This window comes from Lipotes vexillifer, unplaced genomic scaffold (genome assembly GCF_000442215.2).
Source record: "Lipotes vexillifer unplaced genomic scaffold, Lipotes_vexillifer_v1.1 scaffold569, whole genome shotgun sequence".
Classification (NCBI taxonomy): domain Eukaryota; kingdom Metazoa; phylum Chordata; class Mammalia; order Artiodactyla; family Lipotidae; genus Lipotes; species Lipotes vexillifer.
The window spans coordinates 1709134-1725844 of NW_006795376.1; the positions used below are offsets into that span (position 1 = coordinate 1709134).

At 40.3% G+C, this 16711-nt stretch overlaps 1 protein-coding gene across 1 annotated transcript in view; it reads left to right on the plus strand.

Moving 5' to 3' along the window:
- NHSL1 (NHS like 1) overlaps window positions 1-16711 on the plus strand; it is a 127200-nt gene that overhangs the window by 91628 nt on the left and 18861 nt on the right. Inside the window, 3 exon segments of the mRNA XM_007467598.1 lie at window positions 4260-4387; window positions 16690-16704; window positions 16706-16711. The exon segment at window positions 16706-16711 is cut by the window's right edge and continues 193 nt beyond it. Coding sequence (XP_007467660.1) covers window positions 4260-4387; window positions 16690-16704; window positions 16706-16711 — 149 coding nt within the window.

Consider the following 16711-nt stretch of genomic DNA (forward strand, 5'->3'; position numbering starts at 1 on the left):
GGCTCAGTAGTTGGGGCGCACGGATTTAGTTGCTCCACGGCATGTGGGATCTTCCTGGATCAGGGATCGAACCTGTGTCCCCTGCATTGGCAGGCGGATTCTTAACCACTGCACCACCAGGGAAGTCCCTATATGGCCTAATTTAATCTTAGACCAGCATCGTGTTCATTTGATATGCTACTGTTTGTTATACTACTATTTAAATATTTTTGTGACATAGACTTAATCTTGGGGGGAAAAAAGGCATTATCTTTTAAACTAGGCTTAAAAGGTGACACACATTGGAAATACTAATAATTGTCAGCCTTTCATGCTTTTAACTTATTGCAATATTTTGGTCTTTTAAGATCCAACGGGTATCGAGTTATTAGGCTACTTTAAATTTCTTTTTAATTAAAAAATTTTAATTGGAGTGTAACTGTTGTAAAATATAGTTTCAGGTGTACAACGTACCGATTCGATATTTAAATACATTACAAAACAATCCTAATAAGTCACCATACAAAATTATTACAGTATTGTTGACTGTATTCCTTATACTGTATATTACATCCCTGTGACTTATTTATTTTATAACTGGAAGGTTTTTTTTGGTTTGTTTTGGGTTTTTTTGCAGTATGTGGGCCTCTCACTGTTGTGGCCTCCCCCATTGCGGAGCACAGGCTCCGGACGCGCAGGCTCAACGGCCACGGCTCACGGGCCCAGCCGCTCCGCGGCATGTGGGATCTTCCCGGACCGGGGCACGAACCCGTGTGCCCTGCATCAGCAGGCGGACTCTCAACCACTGCGCCACCAGGGAAGCCCTATAACTGGAAGTTTGTACATCTTAATGCCCTTCACCTATTTTGCCCAACCCCACCTCCCTCCGCTCTGGCAACCATCCACTTGCTCCCTGTATCTATAAGTCTGTTTCTGGTTTGTTTTGTTTTTTTAGATTCCACATATAAGTGAAATCATACAGTATTTGTCTTTCTCTGTCTGACTTATTTCACTTAGCATAATACCCTCTAGGTCCATCCATGCTGTTGCAAATGGCAAGATTTCGTTCTTTTTTATGGCTGAGTAATAGTCCTCTGTATGTTTGTGTGAATATTGGAGTACATATATCTTCTTGAATATGTGTTTTTGTTTTCTTCAGGTAAATACCTAGAAGTGGAATTGCTGGATCGTATGATAGTTCTATTTTCAATTTTCTGAGGAACCTCCATACTGTTTTCCACAGTGGCTGCACCAGTTTACATTCCCACGAACAGTGCACAGGGGTTCCTTTTTCCCCACATCCTTGCCAACACTTGTTATTTCTTGTCTTTTTGATGATAGCGCTTTGGTTATTTTTAATATTATTGCCAAGAATATCAGAACTAATATCACCTTTAGAGATGATCTAGCCTAGCAGTCTCTTGCAGAGGAATCTTTTTCAAATACATTCTTACATGGTACCTGGTATGTGAAACAGATTTTTTAATATTATAAGCTTCTATAATTTGAGACTTGTACTTTTCATAAGGTCAGTGGATGAGGGGAGAAAGGATTATTTTGAACAAGAAAAGGACTTAGTTTAAGAGGGCCTTGGCCTTCACTTTGTATTTTGTTTTGTTTGGCAACTATTTGAAAGCACTGAATTACGTGATAAGTAGCTGCCAGTGGTAATAGGTTTTATTGGTTTGTTTTACAAGGTTCACCCTGAATCCTTAGGCGACTTCAGTTTTATAGCACTACAGAAAAGTTAATTTAGCAATACAAGTTAATGACATGTAGAACTATGGAGCTGTTATTTTTTATCTTAGCTTTAAGATAAAAAAATAAAATAAAATATTTACAGAATCCCAGAACTCTGCACAGAACACCGTTTGAAAACTAGCTGTCATGCTCCAGGTAACATCGCTGTAGAACGAGAGCATAGAGTCTGGTTGTACTATCTACTTTTGCAGAGAGATTGTCAAATATTGGAGAAAATGGGAAAGTATTTCTCACTGAAAAGGGTTAGGGTTAGTAAATCCTCATTTTCAAAAGTGTGTTCTGGAAGTTTCCGAAATTTTTTTTTTTAATTTTCTCTTTTACTCAGTATTAACAGTGGTTGCCAGCCCACACATTGTTCAGCCCATAAGCAACTGAAATAGTAGGGTTTAGCTCTCTTATGATTATTATATTATTAAATTATTAATTTTTAAGTTAGTTTGGCATTCTAAAAGAGCCTCGTATTTCCACGGGACTTTTAAAAAATCTGATTTATAGTTTTGGTTCGGTTCTCCACTCCCACTGTGAGGTAGATAGCACAGGAGAGTGAGGATTTTTTTATTCTCCAGTGGCAGAATTTTTATCCCTCCACTAAAGCAACTATTAATCTCCTCTTTGAAGAAGCAGCTTGGCTCCTAGTGTTAGAAGGGAACTCTGAAGATGCCCTGCTTTAGTTCTGCGCCATTAGGCGCATGGTTTTGTAAAGCTGTGCAGAGAGGAAACTTGTCCAAAACCAAACACATGTCACCTTCCTTTACCAAGCTGGATATTTAAAGCAACCTTGTGGGGAAACCTCTTGCAAGGCAAATGCTCCTCTGAGGTATCTGGGTAATAGGAGAGCTCCTGGGGCTTTGAAAAGCCACTAGAACTCTTCTTTCTGTGCTCACCCCCACCAATGGGAGTTATCAGTGCAATGGTTTGTTGCTCCTTGAAGAGAATCTCTAATCTCTGAGCAGCCAGTGGTCCTAGTCCCCCTGCGATCCAGGGCTGCTACTTACCTTCCACTCAGTGGTGCCAGGCATTCCTCCGTGGACTGGAAGACATCTCAGACTGCCAGCCAGCCAGTACTAACTAAATTCTGCACAGTGATTATAGGCTGTTTAGCATCAAAGTTCAATTGAGAAGTAAAAACAAAATGAGAGCATTGTAATCCATGATTTCTCTTGTCACTTCCAGCTAATCAGTCTAGAAAACAAGCCTAGCATGAGAATTGCTTGTGTTTTTTTTTTTTTTTTTTTTTTTTGCGGTACGTGGGCCTCTCCCCCCTGTGGCCTCTCCCGCTGTGGAGCACAGGCTCTGGACGTGCAGGCCCAGCAGCCATGGCTCAGGGGCCCAGCCGCTCCGCGGCATGTGGGATCTTCCCGGACCGGGGCACGAACCCGTGTCCCCTGCATAGGCAGGCGGACTCTCAACCACTGCGCCACCAGGGAAGCCCCTGCTTGTGTTTTTTGATGTGGAATTCCTTAATCAATTGTTTCATGTCAAAAATTATAGTAAGTATGGAAACCAGTATGGAGGTTCCTCAAAGAACTAAAAACAGGGTTGCCATATGATCCAGCAATCCCACTCCTGGGCATATACCCAGACAAAACTCTAATTCAAAAGGATACATGCACCCCTGCATTCATAGCAGCATAATTTACAATAACCAAGACATAGAAGCAACCTAAATGTCCATCGACAGATGAATGGTTAAAGAAGATGTGGTACGTATATACAACAGAATATTACTCAGCCATAAAAAAGAATGAAATAATGCCATTTGCAGCAACATGGATGGACCTAGAGATTATCATAGTAAGTGAAGTAAGTCAGTCAGAGAAAGACAAACATCACGTATCACTTACATGTGGAATCTAAAATACCACACAAATGAACATATCTACGAAACAGAAATAGACTCACAGACATAGAGAACAGACTGGTGGTTGCCAAGGGGGAGGGAAGTGGGGGAGGGAAGGATTGGAATTTGAGATTAGTAGATGCAAACTATCATATATAGGATGGATAAACAACCAGGTTCCACTGTATAGCACAGGGAACTATAGTCAGTACCTGGTGATAAACCATAATGGAAAAGAATAAGAAAAAGAATATGTATATGTATAACTGAGTCACTTTGCTGTATAGCAGAAATTAACACAACATTGTAAATCAACTACACTTCAATAAAACTGGAAGAAAATTATGGTAAGTAAGACCTTGGGTTCAAATTCTGAGTCCACTGCTTACTTGCATAACATTACACAACAAGTGATTTAATTACCCTAAAGTTGACTCAGAGGGTTGTTGTGAGGTGTAAAGGTAATCCCTTTGAAGTGTATTAACGTGACATGTAGAGTGGTGGCAGCTGCTTTACTAATTCGTAGTTCTTTTTATCATAATTTTTATTATTAATATTGTCATTATTTTGAAATTGTGTTATGCGTAGAGAAATATTACTAGGAAAGGTAAGTAAGGAGGATTAAACTAATCCTGGTTCTTAAAGCCCTTTCTCCCCTCCCCGGCCTGTACCCCTGCAGAATGTGATAAGCTGCGGCAGGATGGCTACCGGAGTTCTCAGTACTACTCCCAGGGACCCACCTTTGCAGCCAACTCCAGTCCATTCTGCGATGATTATCAAGACGAGGATGAAGAACCAGATCCAAAGGTAAGGCTTCTAAATGCAACAGAGGATCCTGGACTGGATCCCAGAAGAGAAAAAGGACATAAGTTGGAAAAACTGGTGAAATCAGAATAAGTCTGTTTTTTAGTTAATAGTATTATCCCACGTTAATTTCTTAGTTTTGGCAAATGTACCATGATTATGTAATATGTCGATATTAGGGAAAACTGGGTGAAGGGTACACAAGGAATTCTCCATACTATCTTTGCAACTTTTCTGTAAGTCTAAAATTAGTCCAAAAAAGGTAAGTTCAGGACCCAAGGAATTTATTAAAGGGACATAATCAGTGTATTGATTTCAGTACAATATTCAATAAATAACATGAGATATTAAACACAGTAGGCTTTGCATTAGATGATTTCCCCTAACTGTAGGCTAATGTTAAGAGTTCCGGGCTTGTTTAAGGTAGGCTGGGCTAAGCTGCAGTGTTCGGTAGGTTAGTGAATTATATACATTTTGACGTTTGTTTTCAACTTACGGTGGGCTTATCTGACAAAACCCCATCATAAGCTGAGGAGGATCTATACAAAGAAGGTCTTTTATTATAATAGGAAAAGCAGCTATTTCAAAATTGATCTAGCCTATAATTTTAAAAACTCACTTTTCTCTTGTTGGTGTGAGTAAGGAAAATTAAAATCAGAAGATGAATTACATGGTGAGGATTTTGTTTTGTTTAGATTAAGTTTTTTCAGGTTTATTGAAATAGAATTGACAAATACATTTTTATATATTTAAAATGTGATGATTTGACATACGTGCGCTTTGTGAGACGACCATCACAATTGGGTTGATAAACACATCCATCACCTTCACTGCTTTAAACACAGAATTATAATTCATTTTTTAAAAAGTAGTTATTAAGCATCTTCTGTGTGCCAGCGACTCTTCTAGGTGCTGGTGATGTAACAATGAAGCAAACAAAAGAAATACTCCTCCTTGATGGTGCTTTGATTCGATGGTGAGACACCGAGAATAAATAAGCAATGATGCTGTACTAAGTGACGTGCGCTGTAGAGTAAAATGAAACAGAACAAGAGGTTGCAATTTTAAATTAAAGGGGTAGGGCTTCCTGAGCAAAGAGGTGATTGGGATTAAAAGAGTGAGCCATGCAGAAATCTTGGAGAAGGACATTCCAGGAAGAAGCAGCAGCCAGTGAATAAATGTTTCTTAATGTATGTAGCATTTACCTGCTACTACAAAATGCGAAGATTAATAAGATACCTGTACTTGCCTCAAGAAACTTAGAGCTCTCAGGTAGGGAGAACTCACCAGAATGAAAACTTTTACATATATTAACATGATGCAATAATTGTTTGTCATATAGTGACATTCGAAAGAGACATTCTTCTGACTTGGACAGTCACGAAATGGGGAAGGGGTTGGGAGAGGGTGAGGTGTGTAAGAAGAATATTTATAGACTACTGCAACAGGCAAGATGTCCTGAGGACCTAGAGATCCAATGAGTGGCTGTGAATGGTGAGGAAGGGGGAAGTTAAAAGCTAAAGTTAAGAGATGGTGTTATTCTAGGAGTTGAGACAAATTTCGAGCGTTAGCTCTGCCACTTGCTGCATTTCTTTGGATGTATCACTTGGGCCTTCAAGGCATTAATTTCTTTATCTAGAAAGTGGTGAGTGGAAAATTGTTCTCTGAGATCGGAGCTGTAATTCTGCCCAAGTTAATTTTAAAAATTAACACAATACCAATACAGTAAGTCCCCTACATATTAACGAGTTCTGTTCCGAGAGCATGTTCGTAAGTCCAGTGTGTTCGTAAGTCCAGCAAAGTTAGCCTAGGTACCCAACTAACACAATCGGCTATATAGTACTGTACTGTAATAGGTTTACAGTACTTTTCACACAATACGTATAAAACAAACACAGAAAATAAAGAAAACATATTTAATCTTACAGTATAGTACCTTGAAAAGTACAGTATGGTACCGGCTACATCACCGCTGCTTTTACACTTGCTTCCGGACATCCTGGGCTTGAAATAAAGATACTGTACTACCGTACTCTATACAGTACTGTACAGTAAAGTACACAAAAGCACAACCACTTGTAGAGGATGCATGCATGTGACAGTGTACGCCAGATACGTGACTTAAGTGATTGGACACGTGAACACGGTTCTCATCTTTGAAAGTTCGCAACTTGAAGATTCATATGTAGGGGACTTACTGTAAAAAGTTGAGTAGTTTTGTCCTGTTTTAGTTTGGAGTTATTTTAGGGGATGGGAGGAGGAGGGCGAGGACTGGAGAAACTGAGTCCAAGGTTCCTACCTGGGAAAGCTGTAAAACAGAAGAGCAGTGGTGGGGGAAGGAGAACCGGCCTGACCAGGTATTAAAACATAAAGAGTCAAGAATCACTCCAGTGTGGCACCTGGATATACAGACCAGTAGGACAGAATATTAAAAACAGACTATAAAGTCCAGGAGTAGACTTAAATCTTTAGGGATTTAGTATATGACGAAGTTGGCATTTGAGATCAGGTGGGAATCCATTAACTGTACGAGGGGCTCCAAGCTAGCATTTTATGGTCTCCACGTTAAGACCAAGACCCCTAACTGCAGTCATGTCCTTAAATGTCATTCTAACAGTTGGAATCATTTTAAACATGGAGTATATAGAAGTCAACTTAGAGGGAGAATTCTACTGGGGAAACCCTTCACTTAGTATTTCCAGGTGGGCAGTGGAGGTAGGGCTATGGTAAGGAGAGCAGTGAACTATAGAGAAGAAGGGACAGGTAAGTTAACAAATGCTTAGGGGACAAATGGTCTGACAGCAAAATTAGGATGAAAAGCATCTAACTTGCATTCAAGAAATAATTAAGCATCTATTATGTGCTTAGGATAGAAGCACTCTCCTAAAATGAGAGTTGCTAATAGGGCAAAAGTTAAGGACATCAATTAGAACAGAAAATTTAGGGGACGTCTGTTCTGGTTATTTATTCTGGCTAATCATTCCAGAATAATTATCCTAATGCAAAACATTTCCCAAGTAGGACTTGTGTTTATGGTGTGGTGAAAGGTATTTTGCTAATGATATCCACATATACCTTTCAAAGTAGTGATATAGTGTAGCAAGAAAAGAAATTGCCTGAAGTATTTCCAACTATATATGTTATGTATATCATTAAATAGTAAACATGCTGCATGAAAAATGCTATCTGCAAAGAGATTCAGAAATCTCACAAAATACCTTTTTATTCAACTGTGAAATCAAAGAGTAAGGCATTGCTTTAGTATTGTCCTAGCCTTGACATTTTTTTGTTCTTTCAGTTTTCAGTGTGTACCAGGTACTACCAAAGAGGTTATTCAGGTATTTGAAGAAAATTCAGTTATAGATGACAGAACACTTCCTTGAGAAGGCATTTCTCCAACTGCCATTGCTGGAGGTTATGTTTGATGAATATCTTCACTGAATCAAGGAAACATTCATAGAGGCCCCATTGTCTCAGCAGAAAGAATGTCAGTCATTACTCAATCTCTTGCGTAAAATTCCCCCCCAAACAGATAAATTAGACTGGGATTCTGGCAATAAATCGTTGGCTTTAATGGTATTGAGAGAAACAGAAACTTTCTTTTCTAGTTTCTGTTTTTCTTTGAACTGGCATCTCAGGTTCTGTTTTAGTCTTCACTGATAAGAGATATTTAAGTTGGAGGAGGACTTAGAAGACGACAGAAGGACGGTAGCCTTACTCTGTGACTGCACATGGAGGAGGCTTGTATAAGGTAATGCTTCAGAGCACCGGTCCGGGGCAGCTTTTCCACCTGTCGAAGCTGGTGGCCTTGGCAAATTGCTTCCCTCTGTGAGCTTCAGTTTCCTCAACTGTGAAGAGTCATAAACTACATGTTCTGGTTTTGCTCAGGACAGTCTGGTTTACAGCTGCTGTTCTGTGTGATTATTCAAAGCACCCCTTTCACTCTCAGAGGTGTTCTGGTTTTGATAATAAATTGCATGATTACCTCACCCACCTTGAGGATGATTGTGAGGTTGAAGTGAATTAAGGTTTGTAAGATCCTTAAGCATGGTGCCTGGTGCATAGTATATGCTCAAATGATGATGACTAGTGTCTTATAAACTCTCTGGTTTTATGAAAATTGGCCACTCTTTCAGTCACTCTGAGTCTTTTATTCCACCCACATAGAATTTCCTACCTAAGGCAATGAATTTGAGAGGTTTTAGCAATTACTAAAAAATTTCTAATTGTGTCTTCACAGGTTATCTACGTGTAGAACTACCAGTGGTTATACTGGTACTAACTTTATAATGATAGTAAAATACTTCAGAACTTTTTCAAAATTATATCTCATTTTCACAAGAACTCCCATGAAATAGGTACTTTAATAATTATTATATCATTTTAACCATCTGGAAACTGAGACTCAGATATATGAAATTACTTTCCCAAGAAGATCACATAGCCAGAATGAGTCAGAGGACATGACCCAGGGCTTCTCACCTTATATTTCATTTCTTTTCATTGCACCATATTGGTGAAATAGAAGGGCAAGATTACTAAATTACCCAGTGCCTTCACATTATGCCTGCCATTGTCATTTTTCCTTCTATTTTTGACTTGTCTGATGTTCATTCATTCATGCTATTGTTTTCAAAAACCATTTAAGTCCTGCTTGGTCTCAGTATACAGACAGGGCCCCTAGCCTAGGGTAACTTACCATCTAGAAAACATTTACGAGGATTCTAGATACAGTCATTTCTCACTGGGTCTCTCTGGGTGAGTAGTTTCAGAAGGACACAGCGGAAGCACAGAGGAGTCTTTGCTGGCTCCTTGTGTTCACTGCTCTGCAGTTTGTGGCACTTGTTACTCTGTACCTTTGCAGGCAGGGTGGGAAGATTGGGGTCTGTCATTTCCAGGCCTTTATGCATTCAAACAGTGAGGCCATCTCTCATAACTTGTCCCGGTTTCTCTTGCTACACACATCCCATTAAATTGGAGTGGGCTGTATTCGTATCTGCCCTCCATTCTAGACTGGGGCAGGACATGGGGACAGATACACTGCATTCTCATTGTGTTGATCTCTATATTCCCAGTATGGAGCCAAGCACCTGGCACAAAGAAAAGCTCAGAGGCTGGGCTCGGTGCTGTGTGTGAGTCTACTTAATACTTACTGCAACCATGCAAGGTAGGTTGCATTGTGCACATGTCACAAATGCATCTTGGAGGGATTACACCACTTGCTTAAGATCACATAGCTTTTAAACCCTGAGACAGAGTTCTCTCTCTCTTTTTAAAAAGAGCATTATGTGGTATAATTTACATAAAATAAACTACACATCTTTAAAGTATACAATTTAATAAGTTTTGACATATTTATACATACAGGAGACCATCACCACAATCAAGATAGTGAACACACCCTTCACCCCCAAAAGTGAGCTAGGATTAAAACCCAAATTAAAACTCCACAGCCCCTGTTTTCCCTCAAGCAATGAGTGTATGTGGAATTGAGCCTTAGCTACAGCTCTTTCCTGCTAACTACTCTCTTAGGGGAGTTTTGAATTGTTGAGATAATAGGAAGAACATCTTTTTCAACCCATCATCCATCAGTAAAAGAGTGGATAAATAAATGTATTAGAATGGAATGTAGGCTTCAGTGAAATGGATTAACTGTAGCTCACACAACAACATGGATATGTCTTCGAAACATAATGGTAAGTAAATAACGCTACAAAGAGAATGGTACCATTTTTATAAAGTCAGGCAAGTCTAAATATGTAATTTAGACATATTTATGCACACACATAACAACAATTTAGGAAATGATAAATAACATAGAATTCAGGCGAATGGTTACCTTGGGGGAAGCAGGGAAAAGTATGGGGTGGATGCAATTTTTTGGTACTATTTTAAGTCATGAGTCGGGTAGTAGGGTCTTAAAAATTCATGTTACTTTGTATATATGATTTATTATAATAAAATGTCATTAAAAGTAAGAAATTACATTATCACTTTGAACATTTAGGTTCACTTAATATGTGATCGTTTAAATCCAAAGTATTTTAATTCAGTACGTGGTAAGAAAGTTTAGAGCCCATGATAAAGAGGCTAGGTTTGTGGTAATATACTGAGTAGGAGAGAAGGGACAATTGAAATTATTTAATAATGTGAATGTGGAAACCACCTCCTGGCCATCGTGGAGCTGCTGGATGGGCCATGAACTGTGCTTCTGTGTGGATCCCCCCCAAACCACTACCCTTGGATTTTGGTGTTGGGTCCAGGGCCCAGGGGGCCGGGGGGAGGAATAAGGAGAGAAGAGAATGAAGTCAGGATCTCTTGTGTCTAAGTTTATTGAAGGTGGAAGAAGCATATAGCCAAAAAAGACTCCAAACGTTTTGGCGCCTTATAAAACTATCTAGAATCTTTAAAAAGCAAGAGTTGACCCAAGAAAGATTTAATTCTGGAGAGAAAAACACCATGGACTAAGTAAGTGTCCTGTAAGAAGGACCGGAATGTATGTGGTTTCCCTCTTAAATGGTGCTCTATATAGTTTCATCTGTTCTGTATCTATGTTTATGTAATAATTGCTAAATGAATGCTAACTTTAACTCTGGCTATAATTAGGTTTTCTAATTTTTTTTAAGTTATTTATTTATTTTTGCTGTGTTGGGTCTTCGTTTCTGTGCGAGGGCTTTCTCTAGTTGTGGCAAACGGGGGCCACTCTTCATCGCGGTGCGCGGGCCTCTCACTATCGCGGCCTCTCTCGTTGCAGAGCACAGGCTCCAGATGCGCAGGCTCAGTAGTTGTGGCTCACGGGCCTAGTCGCTCCGCGGCATGTGGGATCCTCCCAGACCAGGTCTCGAACCCGTGTCCCCTGCATTAGCAGGCAGACTCCCAACCACTGTGCCACCAGGGAAGCCCAGGTTTTCTAATTTTTAAAAGCATAGCAGATTTAAAAAAAAAAAAGCCTGGGTGGGCATATGTGTTTCATAGTTAAGCCCACTTTTTGGTAACTTGGCCGTCTGCCAAAGAGACCATGTTTCAGGCCCCACCATCCATCTGGTGGTAGCTTGTCTGATTTCCAGACAGGACCTAGTAGTCTCTGAAATGCAGGACTTAACAGCATCCAAAATTCACAAAACAACTGCTGGTATGGCAGGTGATCTCCCTTTGTAAATTAAGCAATTTGACACAAGAAATTGAGGTTTCTTATGTTTCATTTGTGACTGTCCATTCCTTCCAGGATAAGGATATGGAGTGTTAATGAACATTACTGATCAATTTACAGTTTTTAAAACTGCATTTAAGTTCTGAAAGCAAGACCACTTTAAACTCAATATTTAAAAAAATAATTTACCCTGTACTGAGGGATCCCTTAACATGAAGCATGGTGACGTTATTTAAGTTATTCTGTTCTCAACACAGGGAGCTTGAGTTGCTCAAAACATACAGCTGGTAAATGACAGAGCCAGCATGCTGATACTTACAGTTTTTTACTCCAGAGTGTAGTGTTCCACCTACTACACCACACTGTTGACTTTACTCTAGCTTTTTTAAAGGTTTTGTTCTTATTCAGAGATATAAATGGAGATTTTATTTTTACTTTATTTATTTTTGGCTGTGTTGCATCTTGGTTGCTGCGCACCGGCTTTCTCTAGTTGTGGCGAGTGGGGGCTACTCTTCGTTGCGGTGCGCGGGCTTCTTGTTGCGGTGGCTTCTCTTGTTGTGGAGCATGGGCTGTAGGCACGCTGGCTTCAATAGTTGCAGCACGCGGGCTCAGTAGTTGTGGCCTGTGGGCCCTAGAGCGCACAGGCTTCGGTAGTTGTGGCACACAGGCTTAGTTGCTCCCCAGCATGTGGGATCTTCCCGGACCAGGGATCGAACCCATGGCTCCTGCATTGGCAGGCGGATTCTTAACCACTGCGCCACCGGGGAAGTCCAGAGATTTTAATTTTAGATAGAAAACCTAGTAATTTATTGCAAATATTGCCAAGTTGTTATTTTACACTGTTTGACAGCAGAAGCTTTGAGGGCACATGTGGGTTCTAGTCCCAGTTGCCCACTTGTGAAGCTCCCAAAAGTGAAGTTGCTTTAACTCCATTTCCTTATTTACAAAACAAGGCTAATGCTGTGAAGATTAAATGAGGTACCAATTCCTATAATGCCTGTAACCCAGGGCAAGGCATTGAACAATCAGTTACTAAATGGTGACCCCCTTTTTTAGCTTAAATTGTGAAATAGCTCTCTATGCAATTCTGATTTAAAGCCTTCTGAAACTTACATTCTCATGGGAGAGACAGACAAGGTGAATAACTAAAATATATGCATACTGGTGATATGTACTGAAGAGAAAAAAGAAAGCTGAGAAGGGGGATATAAAATATTGGGGAGGAGTTGAAATTTTAGGTAAGTGAACAGGTAAGACCTCAACAAGAAGGCGACTCTTGACTAAGCACCTGAAGAATAAGAAGGTGCTATCTGTGAGGATGTCTAAGGGAAGAGCAAGTGCGAAGGCCCTGAAGCAGGAGAGTGCTTGGTTTGTACAAGGAACTGGATGGAGGATGGTGAGGCTGGAGTAGAATAAATAAGGGATAGAATAGTAGAAGATGAGGTCAGAGGTAGCAGTGGGCCAGTTCATAGGTCATGTTGGGTCTTGTTAGGTTGTAGTAAGGATACACAGGAGCAGCATGATCTGACATATTTTATGTATTTATTTATTTTTAACATCTTTATTGGAGTATAATTGCTTTACCTTGTTGTGTTGGTTGCTGCTGTATAACACAGTGAATCAGTTATGTGTATACATATATCCCCATATCCCCTCCCTCTTGTGTCTCCCTCCCTCCCACCCTCCCTATCCCACCCCTCTAGGTGGTCACAAAGCACTGAGCTGATCTCCCTGTGCTATGCGGCTGCTTCCTGCTAGCTGTCTGCCTTACATTTGGTAGTGTATATATGGATCTGATATATTTTAAAAGGATCCCTCTGGCTTCTGTGTTGAGCAGTAGACTATTAAAGGGGCGGTGGGGAGAAGGGGAGGGTGGCCAACAAGGTCAGAGCAAGGAGACCAGTTAAGAGGCTAAGGTAATAATCCAGAGCATTACAATATCCATCTTAATGGAGTAATTGTGATGTGTTCTGCCATTGAGGTGGTTGAGGTTTCTCCTGTTCCCCTGCTGCATTTATAAATGCTGAGAAGGATGGGAGTCAGATCATTCTGGAAGTTGTACCATCCTGGTTTTTTATTTCTTTTTAGTAGATTGTGGCAATGTATAACAGTCCCATTTGCATATAACTTTATCTGTTTATCTGTGACCTGCATGTCTGGGAAGTTTTCTTGCAAAGGAAGGGAGCACTTTATAAAATAGATGACCTTGGGGCTTCCCTGGTGGCGCAGTGTTTTTGAGAGTCCGCCTGCCGATGCAGGGGACACGGGTTCGTGCCCCGGTCCGGGAAGATCCCACATGCCGCGGAGCAGCTGGGCCCGTGAGCCATGGCCGCTGAGCCTGCGCGTCCGAGCCTGTGCTCCGCAACCGGAGAGACCACAGCAGTAAGAGGCCCGCGTACCGCAAAAAACAAACAAACAAAAACAAACAAAAAATAAATGATCTTTGTCACTTGTCGTACTGGAGCTGTCCCTGGTCATCATCCCGTGGCAACGAGGCTAAACTGAAATACTATTGCACTGTGACAGTTATCAGTTCTGACACTGTGAGTCACCTGAAAGAAACGTAGGTTACTAAGGCTGATGAGCCCCGTTGAGCCAAATACAGACCACAGACCACTGCTTCTCCACCTCTCTCAGCAGATGCCACACGGAAAAGGGAGCCCTCTCGGTCGGGTGCCACCATGCTCTTTATTCTCCATCAAGCTGAAGCTCTACTTTTCTTTCTTTCAGACCTTTTTGATTAGGATTTGCTTCTTATGGCCTTTAAAATTTGTACTATATTTCAAAGTTGCCTGAAAAATTATTTCTGTGTATTGATATCAGAAAATCAGAGTAACCTTCTAATTTACTAAACTAAGATTCAACTTCAGATGTGTGACCTTTACACAAACTGCATGAAATTCTCAAATAAAAGTAATTTGTGTATCTGCAACATAAGGGTAGATAGTGAGTATTATAAATCAAACCCAACGCGAGTGTCACAACTGCAAAAAGGATAGAAGTAACTGATTTACATCGGTATGGCTTAGCTGCTGCTGCTGATTCAAAAATCCCTTTGATTGCCTCTCAAGGATCTGTAGGAGTTGTGATCATTTTAACCAGTGTTGGATCAAATATGAATAGATATGGTGCAATTTAGTATCATAATAGGATGTCAGTAACATGTGCTCATTATAAATTGAGTATATTGTCAACTTAATTACACACGTTTCACATTTTCCTTAGGTGGCAAAGAAACTAGGTTATCATTTTGTACGTTTTATGTACTAATAATATAAAGTCTCAGATATCGAGATGTCTATTCATATGATTTATATTTTTATTTCCACAATGCCTTTTCCACAGCTCTCATGTCACTAGGTTCACAAATGACTCTAGTGGTATGTGGAAGGTAGGGAGGATAGCCCTTTTTTACAGCCAAGTAAACTTCAGTGTTTAGGAACAGCTTCAAGATCAATTAACTGTAAAGTGAGTGACCTGAGTCTTTGGATTCTTAGCCTAGAACCCTAACCCCGCACCATCCCATTTTCATTAGCCCTTGTGTAGTCTTTTTCAGATTTGTGGAGTGCTAGTAGTTGTAGGATAAATACAGATATTTTGCAGGAGGGTTAATTCAATAGCAGTAAACAGAGATGGCAGTATTCTTCTGTTTGAGATATCTAACTAATGCATTTCTGTAGATGTCTTACCGATGTCCTCTTGGAAACTTGCGTTAAATACAGAAATGCATCAACACATGCTTTTTTTTTTTTTTTTGCGGTACGCGGGCCTCTCACTGTTGTGGCCTCTCCCGTTGCGGAGCACAGGCTCCGGACGCGCAGGCTTAGCGGCCATGGCTCACGGGCACAGCCGCTCCGCGGCATGTGGGATCTTCCCGGACCGGGGCAAGAACCCGTGTCCCCTGCATCGGCAGGCGGACTCTCAACCACTGCGCCACCGGGGAAGCCCAACACATGCTTTTTAAAGATAGAAAAATCTTCACAAACATAACGTTAAATGAAAGAAAGAAGTCACGAAACAGAAAATACAATATAATTTCCCTTAGAGAAAATTCAATTACAGGCAAATGAAGCTGGGGTGTTAGGAGTCAGGATAGCAGTTACCCTTCTGGGGGGCTGTGTGGTTGAGGGGTGCTGAATTGACCTGGGTGCTAGTATTCTAGGAATTCCCTTGGGAAGGTTTATTGACTTCATTTTTAAGGAAAACCTGTCTTAACTGCCTTAGGTGGTAGTTAGTTTAAATGCTTTTGACTTGAAGAGCAGTCCTTAAGCGTTTATTATGATTATATCCTGCCATTTCCCAACAAAAGTCAATTTTACCCTTTTTTGTTGTTATTGTTGCTGCTGTCTCTGAGACCGTCACATTTCTTTTGAGTTCTTGGTGTTTTCTTGTCATAGAACCAGCTGCTGGAGCCATGGTGAAGTTCATCATAAAATGCTTGCCAAAACAACTTTCTTGCTTACACTTTTTAAGATATTACAGGAAGAAAGGTATTGACGAGGGCTCCCCATTTAGCATGTTAATCTGTATAAAAACAGACACTGCTAGAAATGTTTTCACGGGACTTTGCTAAGGCTCCAAGCAGAGCTTCAGTCAGCTTCTTATGATTTAACAATTGCACACTGATTTTTTTTTTTCCCATATAAATGGTTTCCGAAGAGCACAGATAGTTGAGCAACAATAGCTCTATCATTTTCAAACTGTTCTTTGAGGCCAGAGCCTAAAGGAAATGAGATTGAGGCTAGAAATTACTTTGAGCAAAATGAAATTTTAATAAAAATAGAAACTGATGGGCAAACCCATGCTGTTTCTCTGGGCTTCTAATGTTAAACTAAATCCAAAGCTTTCTGATCACAGTAAATACAGAAGAAAAACAGGAAGAACTTAAAAAATTTGGGGGGTCAGCAAAACCTTTTGCAGTCAGTCCTCATGGCTTAGAGACTAAGGCCTCTGCAAATCATATATGTTATGGGTCATACTCAAGGTGATGAACACTTCTCTTGCAAACCGTTGCTTCTGTCCCTAAATGTGACCAATTTTTTTTTATGGCTTGCTTCAAATCAGTTTAAATTTTTTTTTAAAAGAAATGTATTTTTAAATGTTTCTGCCAGCATTTACACACACTGTGGCTTCCTCTCACTTTTTTCCCCTGCAGTGTTCTATCTCTTCATCGGAAG